Raw genomic sequence first — 16,283 nt, 5'->3', positions numbered from 1 at the left:
CCAATTTATTTGCTAGTTCCTATACACAGGACAAAATGGCTTAATCGTGTAAAGGCTTTTGATCTGTTGTCAAGGCTGGATCCCCACTTTGAACTTTAGGGTACAAATGTAGGGGCCTGCATGAAAACTTCTAAGCTTAACTACCAGCTTAGCTCTGGTTCCGCTGCCACCATTTCAATTTTTCCCTCCCTGGGAAGCCTTGAAAAACCTTCACCAATTCCCTGGTGAATACAGATCCAAACCCCTTGGATTTTAAAACAAGGAGAAATTAACCATTCCCCCTCCTTCCTTCCACCAACTCCTGGTGAATCAAGATCCAAACCTCTTGGATCTTAAAACAAGGAAAAATCAATCAGGTTCTTAAAAAGAAGGCTTTTAATTAAAGAAAAAAAGTAAAAATCATCTCTGTAAAATCAGTATGGAAATTAACCTTACAGGGTAATCAAACTTAAAGAGCTTAGAGTACTCCCCTCTAGTCTCAGGTTCAAAGTACAGCAAACAAAGATAAACACTCTAGTAAAAGGTACATTTACAAGTTGAGAAAACAAAGGAAAACTAACACGCCTTGTCTGGCTATTTACTTACAAGTTTGAAATAGGAGAGACTAGTTTAGAAAGATGTGGAGAACCTGGATTGATGTCTGGTCCCTCTCAGTCCCGAGAACGAACACACTCCCAAACAAAGAACACAAACAAAAGCCTCCCCCCCCCCCCAAGATTTGAAAGTATCTTGTCCCCTTATTGGTCCTTTAGGTCAGATGCCAGCCAGGTTACCTGAGCTTCTTAACCCTTTACAGGGAAAAGGATTTTGGAGTCTCTGGCCAGGAGGGATTTTATAGTACTGTACACAGGACAGCTGTTACCCTTCCCTTTATAGTTATGACATCTGTACTGCAAAATAAATTCATACTCCAGCAAGGGAGATATGTTGTCAAAGCATCACAGATACATGGAGAGTCTGAACGTGTTATACCTGCCGGTGCTTGTCCTTTATTACAGAGTGATGATGCCTTTGCTACAGCTGCCACTTCAGCATACTCGGTTGAGTGTGTAGTATACACCTGTACTGCACATGTTCAACCTGAACTGAAGGCGCCCAAACCACACATCTTATCACTGGGGTCCCTATTTTGGTGATAGGATGACCCATCAACATATATTGTCAGACCCTCAGGGTGAAGCCATTCAGAATTTAAATTATGTACTGCACATGGGATAAAATGGTTAGAGGGCCCCTTTTTTAGGATACTTGCATGGAGTACCACAATTCTCATCTTTGCCTGCAAGACTGTTGGTTGTTTAAGACAACAGACTTCAATTTGGTGCTCTTCCAGCAGCAAGGACCACTATGTCAATCTAGGACTAATCTGGTAAAATCAGAGCTGATATAGTGTCAAAAGATACTTTAAAGGAGTATGAGCAGTGTACAGTTTTGTGTCCCTGAATCCAATCAAATACCTAAAATGTGTTAGAGCTCACCAAACAGTCGATAAATGTTTTTCACATGGGGTATTCTACTTTCCAGCTCCATTCAGTATCCAGGAAGAATAAGCAATAGGTTTTTCTCTGTCATGATAGTCCTGAATTAACACAGCTGAAATGGCTGTGTCCCTGTTTGTGACAAACAATCCAAAAGGTTTTGTATAACTTGGAGTGCTAAGAACTGGAGCTTTTGTTAAAGCCTCTTCATTCCCATTCTACAGTTTTCTGCAGGAGCTGGTAGAGAGATGCAGCGATTGCTGTGTAGTCAGGTAAGAAATCCTGACAAAAGCCTGTCCTGCCCAGTGAGATAGCAGCACTCTCTGTTAGGGAAGGGCAGCTCCAAAATCAGTTCAACCTTTTGTTTTTCTGGAGCTTGCTGGCCAGGATGCAGGGTTAGTTCCAGGAAGGAAATCTCCTGCAAACAGGTTTCTAGTAGATTTTAAATGATTTTCCCCATCAGAAGTATGCACCAGAATATCATCTACACATTGCACAGCATTTTCTTAATAGGTTTAGCCCTAAAACATTAGTGGGATTTGTTTTCAATCTGGGGCATTTCAATCTATTAAACAATTTCTTAGTTTTTATACTGTTATTCTTTTCCACTTACAAAACATCACCGTATAGATTTTTACTCCCTAATAACATTTGCTTCACAGTTAATCATAACTTTTATAGTTTAATTTCTATTTACTATTGCATTATATTAGCCATATCAATTTCCACATGAAGTGTAACTGTTTTTGTGCTTAAAAAGTTGCCATGTACCCTTATTAAAGTGACTGATTACTCAGAGCCACCTTAAGGGTCAATCATCCTAACATTGCTTCTCTTATGCACCTCCCCCCTGCTGTTTCTTAAGAGGTGCACTGTGTTTTGTTTTTCATTCTTTTCCTGCAATGCTTTTAGCTGCTGTTTTATTACTGAAAAAGGATCTCTCCCCATTATCCTGGTTCTGGCTGGCTATGCCACAGTTCTGACCATGTCCTCTGGTCCTTATTTAAAAAGATATTGAACTTTAACCCTTTTGGGTACCTCAGTGGTTTTATAAATGCTAAATAACAAAACTGCATGACACTAGATACCTGTGTTTGGCAAAACATCTCTACTTTGCAACTTTGGATAGATGATTAGTGGATTTTTTTTAAAGCCAATTTATTTCACACATTTTACATTTTTTTTTTTGATCGGTGTTTTTTTTTAATCTGAGGTCCATTGATGTACTGTAAACAGTTTATTATGAAAGACCAAATAAATACTTTAAACTTGCTCAGCTTACTCTTGCCAACTGAGCCACTGAACCTTCTTTCCTAAAATGGTTTTACCTTTGCAAATGGCAATTTATGAGCAGATGCATTTAAGTTGCTCACATTTCTAAACTGCAGTTTTATTTTTATATTTATGCTTTGGATAAGTTTTTATAGGCAAGATAACTTTTTGGGCCTGAGCTCTGGTAATTGCTGAATCCTAGCAATGTTTTGTTTTACTGCCATTTTCACTCCTATTTTCCTCAGTGTTGCAGCTATCTGCGACTTTTTAGTAAGCTTATTTATACTTAAATTTTTCTTTTTCTGACAGGCAGTATTTCTGTTTTAATTTACTAGGTGTTGCCCCAATCTATTGTTTGATCTGATCATCACCCCTTATGTTGCTCTTAATAATCTTTCTGCACGACTGTACATAGGTTATGTCCCCATTTGTATATTTGGAAGTAGTCAAGCCGTATAGAAATCCCTATTTCCTTTTCAGTGATTTTTTTTGACTAAATCATCCATAGTCAAATGATATTGTCTCTCTCCATACAGCAGTCATTTACAATTGCTTATTTACAGACCATTCCTTTGGGGAAAGAGCCCATTTTCCTTCAGAGCATCTGTAAAGGCTACTGCGGGAAAAGTGTAGTGGGGGTTCTCTCACTACCTGACCAGCCCTTTGCGTGATTTGACTACCAGGTTTCCATTGGGCGTGACTGTACTGGAATTGTATTGCATTGCCATAAGTTAGTTTCATTATTAAATCAACCTTTTAACACTTGAACATCCTCATTAACACTTCTTTCCATTGTTAACACTTCTGCAAACCTTGACTGTTTAGTTCCCTCCAAAATTTGCAGCATTCATTTGTGCAAAAGCTACTTTTTAAACTCCTCAGTCTCTCGCCTTAATCACTTGTTTATCTCCCAAAATGACACATTCATCAGCTGATTTCTCTCTTTCATCCATTTTGGAGCCATGAAATTGACAAGAAAGGCTGGTAGGTTCCCTGCTGTGAACCATGGGCCTGGCTCATAGCTCAGGCTGTCACCCTTGGGTGGGTGGGGGGCTCCAACTAGAGCCCGGCTGCCCCCTGGGCTCCCGGCTGCCCATTCCCAGTGCACTGCTACCCAGACTCTCCACTCCTGGCAGGGAGCCCTGCTCCCCCCGGCTCCCCGCTCCCAGCCAGGCTGCTGCCTGGGCTCCCCACTCTGAACACAGCTGCTGGGGGCTGAGAGTCAGGCCTTCCGGCTCCCCACAGAGCTCCCAGAGTGCAGCTGCTCTGAGAGGAGACAATAGCAGCATGAAATTGAGCCTGGGTGGGGCTCACAGCTGGGGCTGTCACCCTAGGTTGGATGGAGGGGCTCCAGCTGTAAGCCCTGCATGGCTGTCATTTTTCCACAATGCCCCACTTCAGTCACTGCAAGCACTCTTGGTGAGGATATGCTCCAACAGCAGAAGGAGGGTAGTGTGGACACCAACAGCTGATTGACTGCGATGGCAGGTCGACCTAAATTAAGTCGACCTAATTTTGTAGTGTAGACATGCCCTTAGCCCCCAAGTACAATCCCTATAACACAGCTGCCTTTGCCTGTGCTTTCTTTACCTTGGGATTGTTTAAGAAGACAGTATTAATATTGGTCTCCTCTGGTCTTAGTCTTTAAAATTTCAGTGATGTTCAATGGATCTCTGCCACTTTTTGCCAAGAAGCTTTCCACATAGGTATCCAAGGTACATTCCATTTCTCTTTTGCTGGTGATTTTTACTTTAGGAGAGAAATTATAATAGCTCCAGAGGATAAGTCACTACTCTTTACCCTAGGATTTTAGAGCAACTGAAATTAACGTTGGTGGAAGTCCCTTCGTGGTTGCTAGAATGTTGGAATTATTATTTATGAAAGGTATTACCACAACACTAATTTAGACATAAGTTACTTTAAATCCAAAGGCCAAATGGTATTTATACAATTGCTGCAGACATATCTATCTGCCTGAAAACAAGCAGTCACTATATCCAATACAGTAACAAAGTATTCATTAGCATATGAGCAGTACACTGGTGACACCGAAGGATGATTGTCTCATTCAGACATGCCCTAGCACAGTGGCTTTCAAACTTTTTTACTGGTGACCCCTTTCACATTGCAAGTCTCTGAGTGTGACCCCTCCCCCTTATAAATTTAAAAACAGTTTTTATATATTTTATATATTTAACACTAAATACTGGAGGCAAAGCGGGGTTTGGGGTGGAAGTTGACAGCTCGCAACCTCCCGACCCACCCAGTTTGAGAAACCCTGCCCTAGCATGATCAGGTAGAGTCTGACAAAGAACCTTTAAATTCATAGCTCTCTTTATATACCTCAGCTAACTTGCAAGCTTTCGCAAAAACTCAGTTTGAAGCTGCTCATTCTTGCTATTTTCCTTCTTCCAAATCCTTCCTTTCTCCACAGCCCTTTTGTTGTGGAGAAACAGTGTGAGGGTTTATGCTTGTTTCTTTTAAGACCATTTTCCCTTGTCTTATTTCTGCAGCTTTTCATGTCAGTTATTTTTGAACCGTACATCTTTCCCACACTGTAAGCAATATTGCTTATTATTCTCATAACCTTTTTTACTTGCTGATTGAGGCCTTTTCTGTACTTGCCACAAACCATAAAGCAGATATTTTTCTTAGGCAAACTTAAGCTAACTTTAATTAACTATCCCTATTTGCCATGTAGTACTATATATGTATTTAAAAGGCCCTGTGTACTTATGTAGTGTGTCAGACCTAAAGTTTGACACAGCCCCACAGATTATATAGCAGAGTTGAATTGTGTTGCAGTGTTTGGGAGAGCAGCTTCATTAAAGCAGGATTTATGAGCTTCACATGGCAGCCACCTCCATCTAACCCCAGGAGTACTGTAGTCCCTTCTGTTGCTGGCTGCTCTTTCTACTTCAGTCTGCAACACATAGTCTCCCTTCTTATGGGCCTTAGTAGCACCACAAGATGGGAGGCCTATTTCTGCAGTTCAGGAGCTGAGTAGCTGTCAAGTGGCTATCATGCAGAGGGCCTAAGCCCCGAAGGAAGGAAGTAGCTTGAAAGGCCTTGTCTATACTACAGAGTTTTGTCAACGCAAGTTAAGCTGACAGTTAAAAACTGGTGTAATTACATTGCTTGTGCATGTTCATACAATGCTCCTTCTGTTGGCAGAGCGCGTTTACAGTTGGTGCTCTAGCATCGACAGTGAGAGCAGTGCACTGTGGGTAGCTATCCCACTGTGCTACTTGCCACCTTCTGCAGCTAGGAGTTGTGGCAAGGCAGAGTGGATTGAAGTGCGGTGTGGGCTCAACGTCCCATGATGCAGTTCTTTCCGTCCCAGCATTCTGTGGGCTTACAACTGCATTTCGTAGCATTTTTTCAGTAGCTCCTGTTTACTGTGTGCATGCCTTCTCTGTGTGAAAGGATGGATCCTACACTGCTCTCTACTGTTGTGGTCACTGTTATGAATACATCGCGGATGATCATGCAGTATATCATGATTTCCCAATCTGACCAGGAATCAGAGTTGGCTGACCTGCTGTGTGCCATGGAAAGAAACAACACCAGATAACTTTTGGCATTCATGGAGTAGCTGCACGCAGGAGACCGTCACTTTTGGGCTCAGGAAATGAGTGCAGAGTGGTTGTATTGCATTGTTATGCAGGTCTGGGATGACGAACAGTGGCTGCAGAGTTTTCGGATGTGGGAAGCCACCTTCCAGGAACTGCGCAGTGCTTGCTCCAGCACTACGGTGCAAGGACACCAAAATGAGAGCTGCCCTCTTGGTGTAGAAGCTGGTGAATCCAGACTGCTACCGGTTGGTTGCGAATCAGTTTGGAGATGGGAAGTCCATCCTGCTAAGGAGGACTGTGACTCTTGGCAATGTGCATGAAATATTGGATGGTTTTGCGGCAATGGGATTCCCTAACTGGGGTGGGGCGATAGATGGTATGCATATCCCAATTTTGGCCCTGGACCATTTTCATAGAATTATAGAACTGGAAGGGATCTCGAGAGGTCATCTAGTCCAGTCCCCTGCACTTGTGGCAGGACTAATTATCTAGACCATTCCTGACAGGTGTTTGTCTAACCTGCTTTTAAAGTCACCAATGATGGAGATTCCACAACCTCCCTAGGCAATTTATTCCAGTGCTTAACCACCCTGATAGTTAGGAAGTGTTTCCTAATATCCAACATACACCTCCCTTGCTGCAATTTAAGCCCATTGCTTCTTGTCTTATCCTCAGAGGTTAAGAAAAACAATTTTTCTCCCTCCCTGTAACAACCTTTTACATACTTGAAAACTGTTATCATGTTCCCTCTGTCTTCTCTTTTCCAGACTAAACAAATCCAGTTTTTTCAATCTTCCCTCATAGGTCATGAGACCTAGACCTTTAATCATTTTTGTTGCTCCTCTCTGGACTCGCTCCAATTTGTCCACATCCTTCCTGAAATGTGGCACCCAGAACTGGACACAATACTCCAGTTGAGGTCTAATCAGACTGGAGTAGAGTGGAAGAATTACTTCTCGTGTCTTGCCTACAACACTCCTACTAATACAACCCAGACTGCTGTTCGCTTTTTTTGCAACGTTACACTGTTGACTCATATTTAGCTTGTGGTCCACTAGGACCCCCAGATTCCTTTCCGCAGTACTCCTTCCTAGGCAGTCATTTCCCATTTTGTATGTGTGCAACTGATTGTTCCTTCCTAGATGGAGTACTTAGCATTTGTCCTTATTGAATTTCATACTATTTACTTCAGACCATTTCTCCAGTTTGTCCAGATTATTTTGAATTTTAATCCTATCCTCCTAAGCACTTGCAACCTCTCCCAGCTTGGTATTGTCTGCAAACTTTATAAGTGTACTCTATGCCATTATCTAAATCATTGATGAAGATGTTGAACAGAACTGGGCCCAGAATTGATCCCTGTGGGACCCCACTCGTTATGCCCTTCCAGCATGACCGTGAACCACTGATAACTACTCTCTGGGAACGGTTTTCCAACCAGTTTTGCACCCACCTTTATAGTAGCTCCATCTAGGTTGCATTTCCCTAGTTTATTTATGAAAAGGTCATGCGAGAAAGTATCAAAAGTTTTACTAAAGTCAAGATATGCCACAAAAAGAAGAACAGGAGTACTTGTGGCACCTTAGAGACTAACAAATTTATTAGAGCATAAGCTTTCGTGGACTACAGCCCACTTCTTCGGATACATATAGAATGGAACATATATTGAGGAGATATATATACACACATACAGAGAGCATAAACAGGTGGGAGTTGTCTTACCAACTCTGAGAGGCCAATTAATTAAGAGAAAAAAAACTTTTGAAGTGATGATCAAGCTAGGCCAGTACAGACAGTTTGATAATAGGTGTGAGAGTACTTACAAGGGGAGATAGAGTCAATGTTTGTAATGGCTCAGCCATTCCCAGTCCTTATTCAAACCGGAGTTGATTGTGTCTAGTTTGCATATCAATTCTAGCTCTGCAGTCTCTCTTTGGAGTCTGATTGTTCCGGTTTGATGTGATTAGGTCCTATGATGATGTCACTTGAATAGATATGTGGACAGAGTTGGCATCGGGGTTTGTTACAAGGATAGGTTCCTGGGTTAGTGGTTTTGTTCAGTGATGTGTGGTTGCTGGTGAGTATTTGCTTTAGGTTGGGGGGTTGTCTGTAAGCGAGGACAGGTCTGTCTCCCAAGATCTGTGACCCATCAGCCATACCATCAGGGGCTCGTTCACCTGCACATCTACCAATGTGATATATGCCATCATGTGCCAGCAATGCCCCTCTGCCATGTACATTGGCCAAACCGGACAGTCTCTACGCAAAAGAATTAATGGACACAAATCTGACATCAGGAATCAAAATACTCAAAAACCAGTGGGAGAACACTTTAACCTGTCTGGTCATTCAGTGACAGACCTGCGGGTGGCTATATTACAACAGAAAAACTTCAAAAACAGACTCCAAAGAGAGACTGCAGAGCTAGAATTGATATGCAAACTAGACACAATCAACTCCGGTTTGAATAAGGACTGGGAATGGCTGAGCCATTACAAACATTGACTCTATCTCCCCTTGTAAGTACTCTCACACCTATTATCAAACTGTCTGTACTGGCCTAGCTTGATTATCACTTCAAAAGTTTTTTTTCTCTTAATTAATTGGCCTCTCAGAGTTGGTAAGACAACTCCCACCTGTTTATGCTCTCTGTATGTGTGTATGTATATCTCCTCAATATATGTTCCATTCTATATGCATCCGAAGAAGTGGGCTGTAGTCCACGAAAGCTTATGCTCTAATAAATTTGTTAGTCTCTAAGGTGCCACAAGTACTCCTGTTCTTCTTTTTGCGGATACAGACTAACACGGCTGTTACTCTGAAACCTGTCAAGATATACCACGTCTACCGGTCCCCCCCCCCCCACCACCCTCCATCCACAAGGCTTGTTACCCTGTCAAAAGAAGCTATCAGGTTGGTTTGACACTATTTGTTCTTGACAAATCCATTCTGACTGTTACTTATCACCTTATTATCTTCTAGATGTTTGCAAATTGATTGCTTAATTATTTGCTCCATTATCTTTCCAGGTACAGAAGTTAAGCTGACTGGTCTGTAACTTGCTGGGTTGTTTATTTCCCTTTTTATAGATGGGCACTATATTTGCCCTTTTCCAGTCTTCTAGAATCTCTCCTGTCTTCCATGACTTCTCAAAGATAATTGCTAATGGCTGATATCTCTTCAGTCAGCTCCTTGAGTATTCTAGGATGCCCATTTCATCAGGTCCTAAGTAATTTTTAACTTGTTCTTTCCCTATTTTCCGATGGATTGCATCAATAGAAAGGGGTACTTCTCTATGGTATTGCAGGTGCTTGTGGATCACTGTGGGTGTTTCACTTACATTAACGCGGGGTGGTTCAGGAAGGTGCATGACACATGCATTTTCAGTAACAGTGGCCTGTACGGAAAGCTCCAAGCAGGAACTTTCTTTCCAGATCAGAAGATTCCAGTGGGGAATGTTGAAATGGCCATACTAATCCTGGGAGACCCAGCATATCCCTTACTCCTATGGCTCATGAAGCCTTATATGGAAAACCTGAAGAGCAACAAGGAGTGCTTCAACAATAGGCTGAGTAGGTGCAGAATGACTGTAGAATGTGTCTTTGGCAGATCAAAAGTACGCTGATGCTATCTTCATGGCAGGTTAGACACAAATGACCAACATATTCCTGTGGTCATAGCAGCTTGCTGTGCACTCCATAATATTTGTGAGGCTAAGGGTAAAAAGTTCTCCCCCGGTTGGGGCGTGAAGGTGGATTGCCTGGCTGCTGAATTTGAGCAGCCAGATACCAGGGCTATTGGAGGTGTACAACGGGGGTGCTATTCGAATCAGGGAGGTTTTGAGGCAACATTTTGACAATGAGCATCAGTAATATGTTTTTCTATAAAGCACTCTGCCATGCTTTGTTAACTTGCCGCCTTGCATAAAAATTGTGATGATTCCTGATGGGGATCTGTAGTCAGCAAATGATTAGATTGCCACTATATATTACTACCAGCAGTAACCACTATCTGTAGGAGACAGATTGGTTATCTTTCAGAGAGTTTGTTTTTATTAAATACCAATTAACAACACCAACAAGACTTGGTGGGAGGGGAGATAAGAGTGTAGGCTCTCATAGCTGTGTGTCCAGCTATCATTTCGGAAGCTGTACGAAAGGGTGGAGTGAATGGGGTACAACATGTTCCAGGAAGTTGCAAAGGATGTGTGGGAGGAGTTTGGAGAGTGCATGGAAAGCAGTTCTGTATCAGCTGCAGGGAGGGACTAGCATGCATGTGTTCTGTCCGGAGAATGATTAGGGACTCCAGCATCTGTGTTTGTTTCTGCATCACTTTTATCATCTGCTCCTGGCCTTTTAAAATGCACTTCTCATTGTCCTTTCTGTCCTGCTTTTCTATTTTAAATTTTTCCTTCGGGGACTCTCTCTTCTCTCTGCAGTCTTTTTTTCAGCCTCTAAGGGTTGGTGTGCCTCTCAGAACATATCCTCCTTGCTCTGCCTTGGTCACTTCATTATCTAGTGGAGGTGCTCTGCTGGTGTGTAAGGGTTCCCCTGAAGGCCATATCTGCAGAAGCACAGGAAACAATACCCAGAAGCATGATTGTTCGTTAACTCACAGCATTGAATCATTATAGTAAAATACCTCTCTTTTTTTTTTTTTTTAAACGTATGAATTGCTTTTCCCCTGTCCCTTGGCAAGCACACATCTCGGCAAACACCCCAAAGATGGTGAGTTTTGCCTGAGGGGAGGGGGAGAGGGGTTGGGTGCTCAAGATGGGGCAAAGGGTCTAGTTTTTTTTTTAAGGGGATCACTGCAGGAGACTAGGGCCAATATTGTAAATTTAGTCACCATTTTACACAGCAGGGGTCGTTGAAGCCAATATCTCACTCCTGAGGGTAAACAAGGATGCAAGGGTGCATCTCCCGCATGGGTCTGAAGCTGCACACAGTTCCTATGCTGCTTGCCTTTGTGCCGCATTGGTCCCTGCACAAGTGATTGCCGATTGGTGTGGGGAAAGTGGAGGAAGGAACCTTTGGCAGAGGATTGGCGAGTACCTCTAGGAAAGTTTCCTAGAAATCTCTCTCTAGGATTCCCATGAAATCTTGGTGTGCCTTAACACACTGTTCTGTTGTACTGCTTAGCTGCGGAAGGAAGTGTGGAGCACACTCAAACACAGCTAGTCTTGTACATTTTTATCCCTTCACCCACTTCTTGAATATACAGAGCAAAGGACAGCTCTACCTCATATAACCGAGGAGTATCAACTCAAAAAGATCACTTACCAGGGCTCTCCTGTCCTGCATCATGCACACCAGAGACAGACTGCTGGGTCTGGCCAGACCCCTCTGGTGTGGAAAAGAGGTCCTGACTTGCTGCATCACTGGACAACCCTGACGTGTGCTCCACATTGTCCTCCAACTCAGCCTCCTTGTCCATGACTTCGTTCTCAGGGTGAGTCCACTGCCCGCTGCCTCCAGCCCCGTTTGAAGTATCCTCAGGGCTCATGGAGGTGGGGTCACCGCCAAGGATGGCGTCCAGCTCCTGATAGAAGCATCAGGTATTCGGCACAGCACCAGAGCAACAGTTGCCTCCCTTGTATGCCTGCCTCAGCTCCTTTGTCTTCACACGGCACTGATGCATGTCCCATTCATAGTCCGTATCTAACAAGCCATCAGACTATCGGTATCAAAGTTCCTATGGCTAGAGCAGAGTTGGGACTGCGCAGCCTGTTCTCCCCACAGTGCCAGCATATCCAGCAACTCGGGTGTGCTCAAAGCAGCAGAGCATTTGCTGCATGGAGCCACCATGGTCAGCTGAGAAAATGCAATGTGAGCTATTCACACCCAGCAAACAGGAAGTGGAATTTCAGTAATTCCTGTGCCTTTTAAAGGGGGAGGGATGGATGCCTGTGTACCTGGTGCAGGTCAGCGGAATTTGAACCACTGACCAAAGCGGTCAGGATGGGCATTGTGAGACACCTCCTGGAGGCTATTTAGAGCGATATAATCAAGCGTCGTGTCTACACTGACACTTAGTCAATATAACTTTGCCACAAAAAGCTCTACGCCTCTCGTCGAGGTGATTTTATTTTGTTGGCAAAGCAGGAGCATTTTGTCAGTTGGAGTATTGCAGTTTATACACCTCCACTGTTTTGTCAAAGAAACCTGACTTTTGTCGACAAAACTGTAGTGTAGACAAGGCCTAAGATGTTGCAGTACATATCCCTCTTTCTCTGTCAGTAAAATTTAGCAAAGGCTCCTGCAAAAGTTCTGAGTAGGCTAGTAATCGCTCTTTTCCCTTGCTGCTTTACCATTTGGAGCAATCTCCCCTTCCATTCTTTTAATGCCCATGTGCAGAAACTAAAATACAAACAGGGAGGAATAAGACAGAAAAGCAAAATGGTCAGCCAAGAAGCTCAAGAGCAGAAGGCAGGGCCGCCCGGGGGGGGGGGGGGGGGGCGGGGGGCAATTTGCCCCGGGCCCCACAGGGGCCCCCATGAGAGCTTTTCGGGGCCCCTGGAGTGGGGTCCTTCACTGACTCCGGGGGCCCCTGAATCCCCTGGCAGAAGGCAGTAGTTTTGAGGATTTGTGATATAAGCAGGTAATATAAGGGGCTATATGTCTGGCTATATCATATTATACACAGGATTCTGGGTGTGGGTGTGCATGTGGCAACCTGGAAATTGCTCATCCTTTTTTGGTTTTTGTTCTTTTGCAGATGATCACTGTGAATGCTTCCTTGTTCCCTAGCTCTATTACTAATTCGTTGATAGCAGTTGGAAATGATGGCCTTCAGGAGAGAGACAGAATGGTTCGAGCTTGTATTGCCATTATCTGTGAACTAGGTGAGAATGTTGAAACAATTAACAAATTCAACACCAAGCATCAACTCACCGAATCTTTAAAGGATCCTTTCTTTTGTAGGCTTTTTCCCCAAGTAATTGAATATATTATAGTAGGTAATTTGTAAAGCAGATAATCATATTGAAGTGTGGGCTTTTTTTTGTGTGAAAATGTCACAAATATAGCGAATATTTTTAGTTGTCAAAAAAGTCAGTCAATTTAAAATAGTCAGGTTAACCCCCCCCCCCAAAAAAAAAAACAAAGAAATTGACACTTTTATCCTTGCCATGAGCTCTTTGCCATTTTTTGTGGTTTTTACAATTAACCTTTGCTATTAAAAATAAAAAATAAAAAAAGTTACCCCCATCTCAGCTGCTGTGTAAAAGACCCACACAAACTGGCAATAATAATTGAAACTGATAATTACTAGGCACTGTCAAATGTGCAAATGAAGCTGCAAAATGTTTTCTCAAGTACTTTTCAGTTATAGTAATGGTGACTATTATGTCTAATAATAATAGGTGGCAGTATTTTCAGAGAAAAGTGCAAGTATTTAAGTTGGCCATGTCTTTTTAATGTGTTAATCCCCACATTTATTACTCAAGTTAATATGCATTACAATCAGATATTAAACTGTAATATTTAATTTGCATGAAACGTTTTAAAATTGGTAATAATATTAGAAATCTGCTGACAACAAAAAGTAAGTCTGTTTTCACAAAGATCATTTAGACCAAAGGCGGCACGCAAGCTGATTTTCAGTGGCACTCACACTGCCTGGGTCCTGACCACCGGTCCGGGGGGCTCTGCATTTTAATTTAATTTTTAAATGAAGCTTCTTAAACATTTTAAAAACCTTATTTATTTTACATACAACAATAGTTTAGTTATATATTATAGACTTATAGAAAGAGACCGTCTAAAAACGTTAAAATTATTACTGGTACGCGAAACCTTAAATTAGAGTGAATAAATGAAGTCTTGGCACACCACTTCTGAAAGGTTGCTGACCCCTGATTTAGACAATGCGACCTATGTTGCATCCACCATGCTTTCTAGAATTAGTGTAGAACAGTTTCATTGAGATCATTACATGCTAACATCAACTGATGGAAAATAAGTGTAACTGTTGTTTTCAAGATTTAAATTTTAGATTTAAAAAAGTAGAAACTGTACTGTTTTTTGCCACATATACAACATTTATACTGCAATGCAAATCCATTCTATTGCAAAAATACTATACCTGTAGTGAAATGTCCATGTACTCTTGTGCGTGTGCTCAGAAGCAAGCATTTTCATCTTTGTCAAGAAGCACTGTGTAGTGACTGACTCTTGCCAATATTTATGTTGATGAAATATTATTGCAAAATGTTAGCAGCTGATTGGAGCGGGGGGTATCATCAACATGACTTGACTTAGTTAAAAGCTTTTTATGACCACTACCATCTGATACCATTCACAGGAAAAAAGTTTATAAACAACTCTTTGATAATTTAATCTCAAATATAATGGGTTGTACTTCTGATTTCTTGCTGCAAATTTATAAATAATGCAACTACATATTCCAGTATTAGCCATAGTTAGCAAGATTCAACGAGGCTTTGGCGGTTTATATGGATAAGAATATCCAGGGTTTAAATAGTTAATTCTAACAAAAAGAGTATTGGAAGGGAGCTAAAACTTTTTGCTTTAGATTTAATCCAGTCTCTAACTACTATTAGGGATTAGGATGAAACCTTCATGGGCAACTGATAACCCCACAACTGCCTACTGTAGGGTTTCTTGCACTTTCCTCTGAAGCATCTGTGGGGTGGTCACTGTTGGGGACAAGGTACTGGACTAGATGGATCAAGGTTGTGATCCAGTATGGCAGTTACTATATTGGAGGCAATTTTTTCCTTTAGTTTGAGTTGTAAAATTGACATGGTTTTTCTCCTATTTTAGCACTTCAAAATCCAGAGGTGGTAGCTCTTCGGGGTGGACTAAGTACCATCTTGAAAAACGTGATTGATTGTCAATTAAGCCGAATAAATGAGGCTCTCATAACTACAGTTTTGCACCTCCTTAATCATCCAAAGACTCGACAATATGTGCGAGCAGATGTTGAATTAGAGGTAGTAATTTCACTTTCTTTTCCAGTCTTAAATATGTTATTATATTATATTATTTATTTTGAAATCCTGAAGAGTGGGTAACTTGTCACATGCAAGATGCAATACCATTTCAAAATAGGAAGAAAATGGAAGTGGACCACAGTAGCTGGTGTAATTTATTGTATAGTAATTGAGGGCTTCACTTTGAGAATGGGCTTGTCTCAAACCTGTAAACAGTTGTTCCAGCTTCTAGGAAAAGAGCTGTTTGCTCTGTATATGAGAGAAATTAATACGGTTTTGGATTTACTTTACCACTTCAAAATATGTGCTAGTGCACATTACTATATGAGCCTTCTGGTTTTGCTTCTATGGACAAGAAGAGGAATATATTTAGCTGTACAAGAATAATCTGATAAATCAGATGCTGATTTGTGTCATGAATGTTAATAGAATTGAGCATCATTGAGTTTTGAAATGAGAATTAGGCAGATACTTTGTGCTCATGGATATAGCTGTTTGTTTATTCTGGCTTGACTAATGTGTCCTTTTTGTGAACAGTGTGTAGAATTTACCGCAACTCTCACTAGTAACTGAAAGCAGTCTCTGACAAGTGGGGAAACAGTGCCATGTAGACTAATAATTTCTTCCTGAAAGTGGGGAGGGGTAAAAGCTTGTTTTGGTTATTTTGCTACTAATTAGTGACACGAATAATTAAATCATAGTATTTTACTTTTCACTTCAAATTTTATTCTGTACTCTACTATAAAAGTCCATTTTTAAGTGAAACGTATTATTTTAAAAACTTTAAATGGGTAATTAAAAGCATAAAATGCATAAATTGAACATAAATTGAAGACATGAGAGGTGGGGGTGGAGAAGGAACAAAGATCTTTAATTTGTCAAGAGAATACACTTATTTGTGTGTTTCTATCTTTTTAGCGAATTTTAGCTCCATACACAGACTTTCACTACAGGCACAATCCGGACACAGCAGAAGGGCAGCTGAAGTAAGTACTAGTAGTA

At 41.6% G+C, this 16,283-nt stretch overlaps 1 protein-coding gene across 3 annotated transcripts in view; it reads left to right on the top strand.

Moving 5' to 3' along the window:
* The window catches only part of RICTOR (RPTOR independent companion of MTOR complex 2), a 178,563-nt gene that overhangs the window by 77,129 nt on the left and 85,151 nt on the right, over positions 1 to 16,283 (top strand). For all 3 annotated transcript variants that reach the window (XM_034774897.1, XM_034774896.1, XM_034774898.1), the window contains 3 exons: positions 13,043 to 13,169; positions 15,112 to 15,281; positions 16,200 to 16,267. In XM_034774897.1, the coding sequence (XP_034630788.1) occupies positions 13,043 to 13,169; positions 15,112 to 15,281; positions 16,200 to 16,267 (365 nt within the window). The remainder of the gene's footprint in view (positions 1 to 13,042; positions 13,170 to 15,111; positions 15,282 to 16,199; positions 16,268 to 16,283) is intronic.

Source organism: Trachemys scripta, chromosome 6 (genome assembly GCF_013100865.1).
Source record: "Trachemys scripta elegans isolate TJP31775 chromosome 6, CAS_Tse_1.0, whole genome shotgun sequence".
NCBI classification, from domain to species: domain Eukaryota; kingdom Metazoa; phylum Chordata; order Testudines; family Emydidae; genus Trachemys; species Trachemys scripta.
This window is presented reverse-complemented; position numbering and strand designations above follow the sequence as displayed.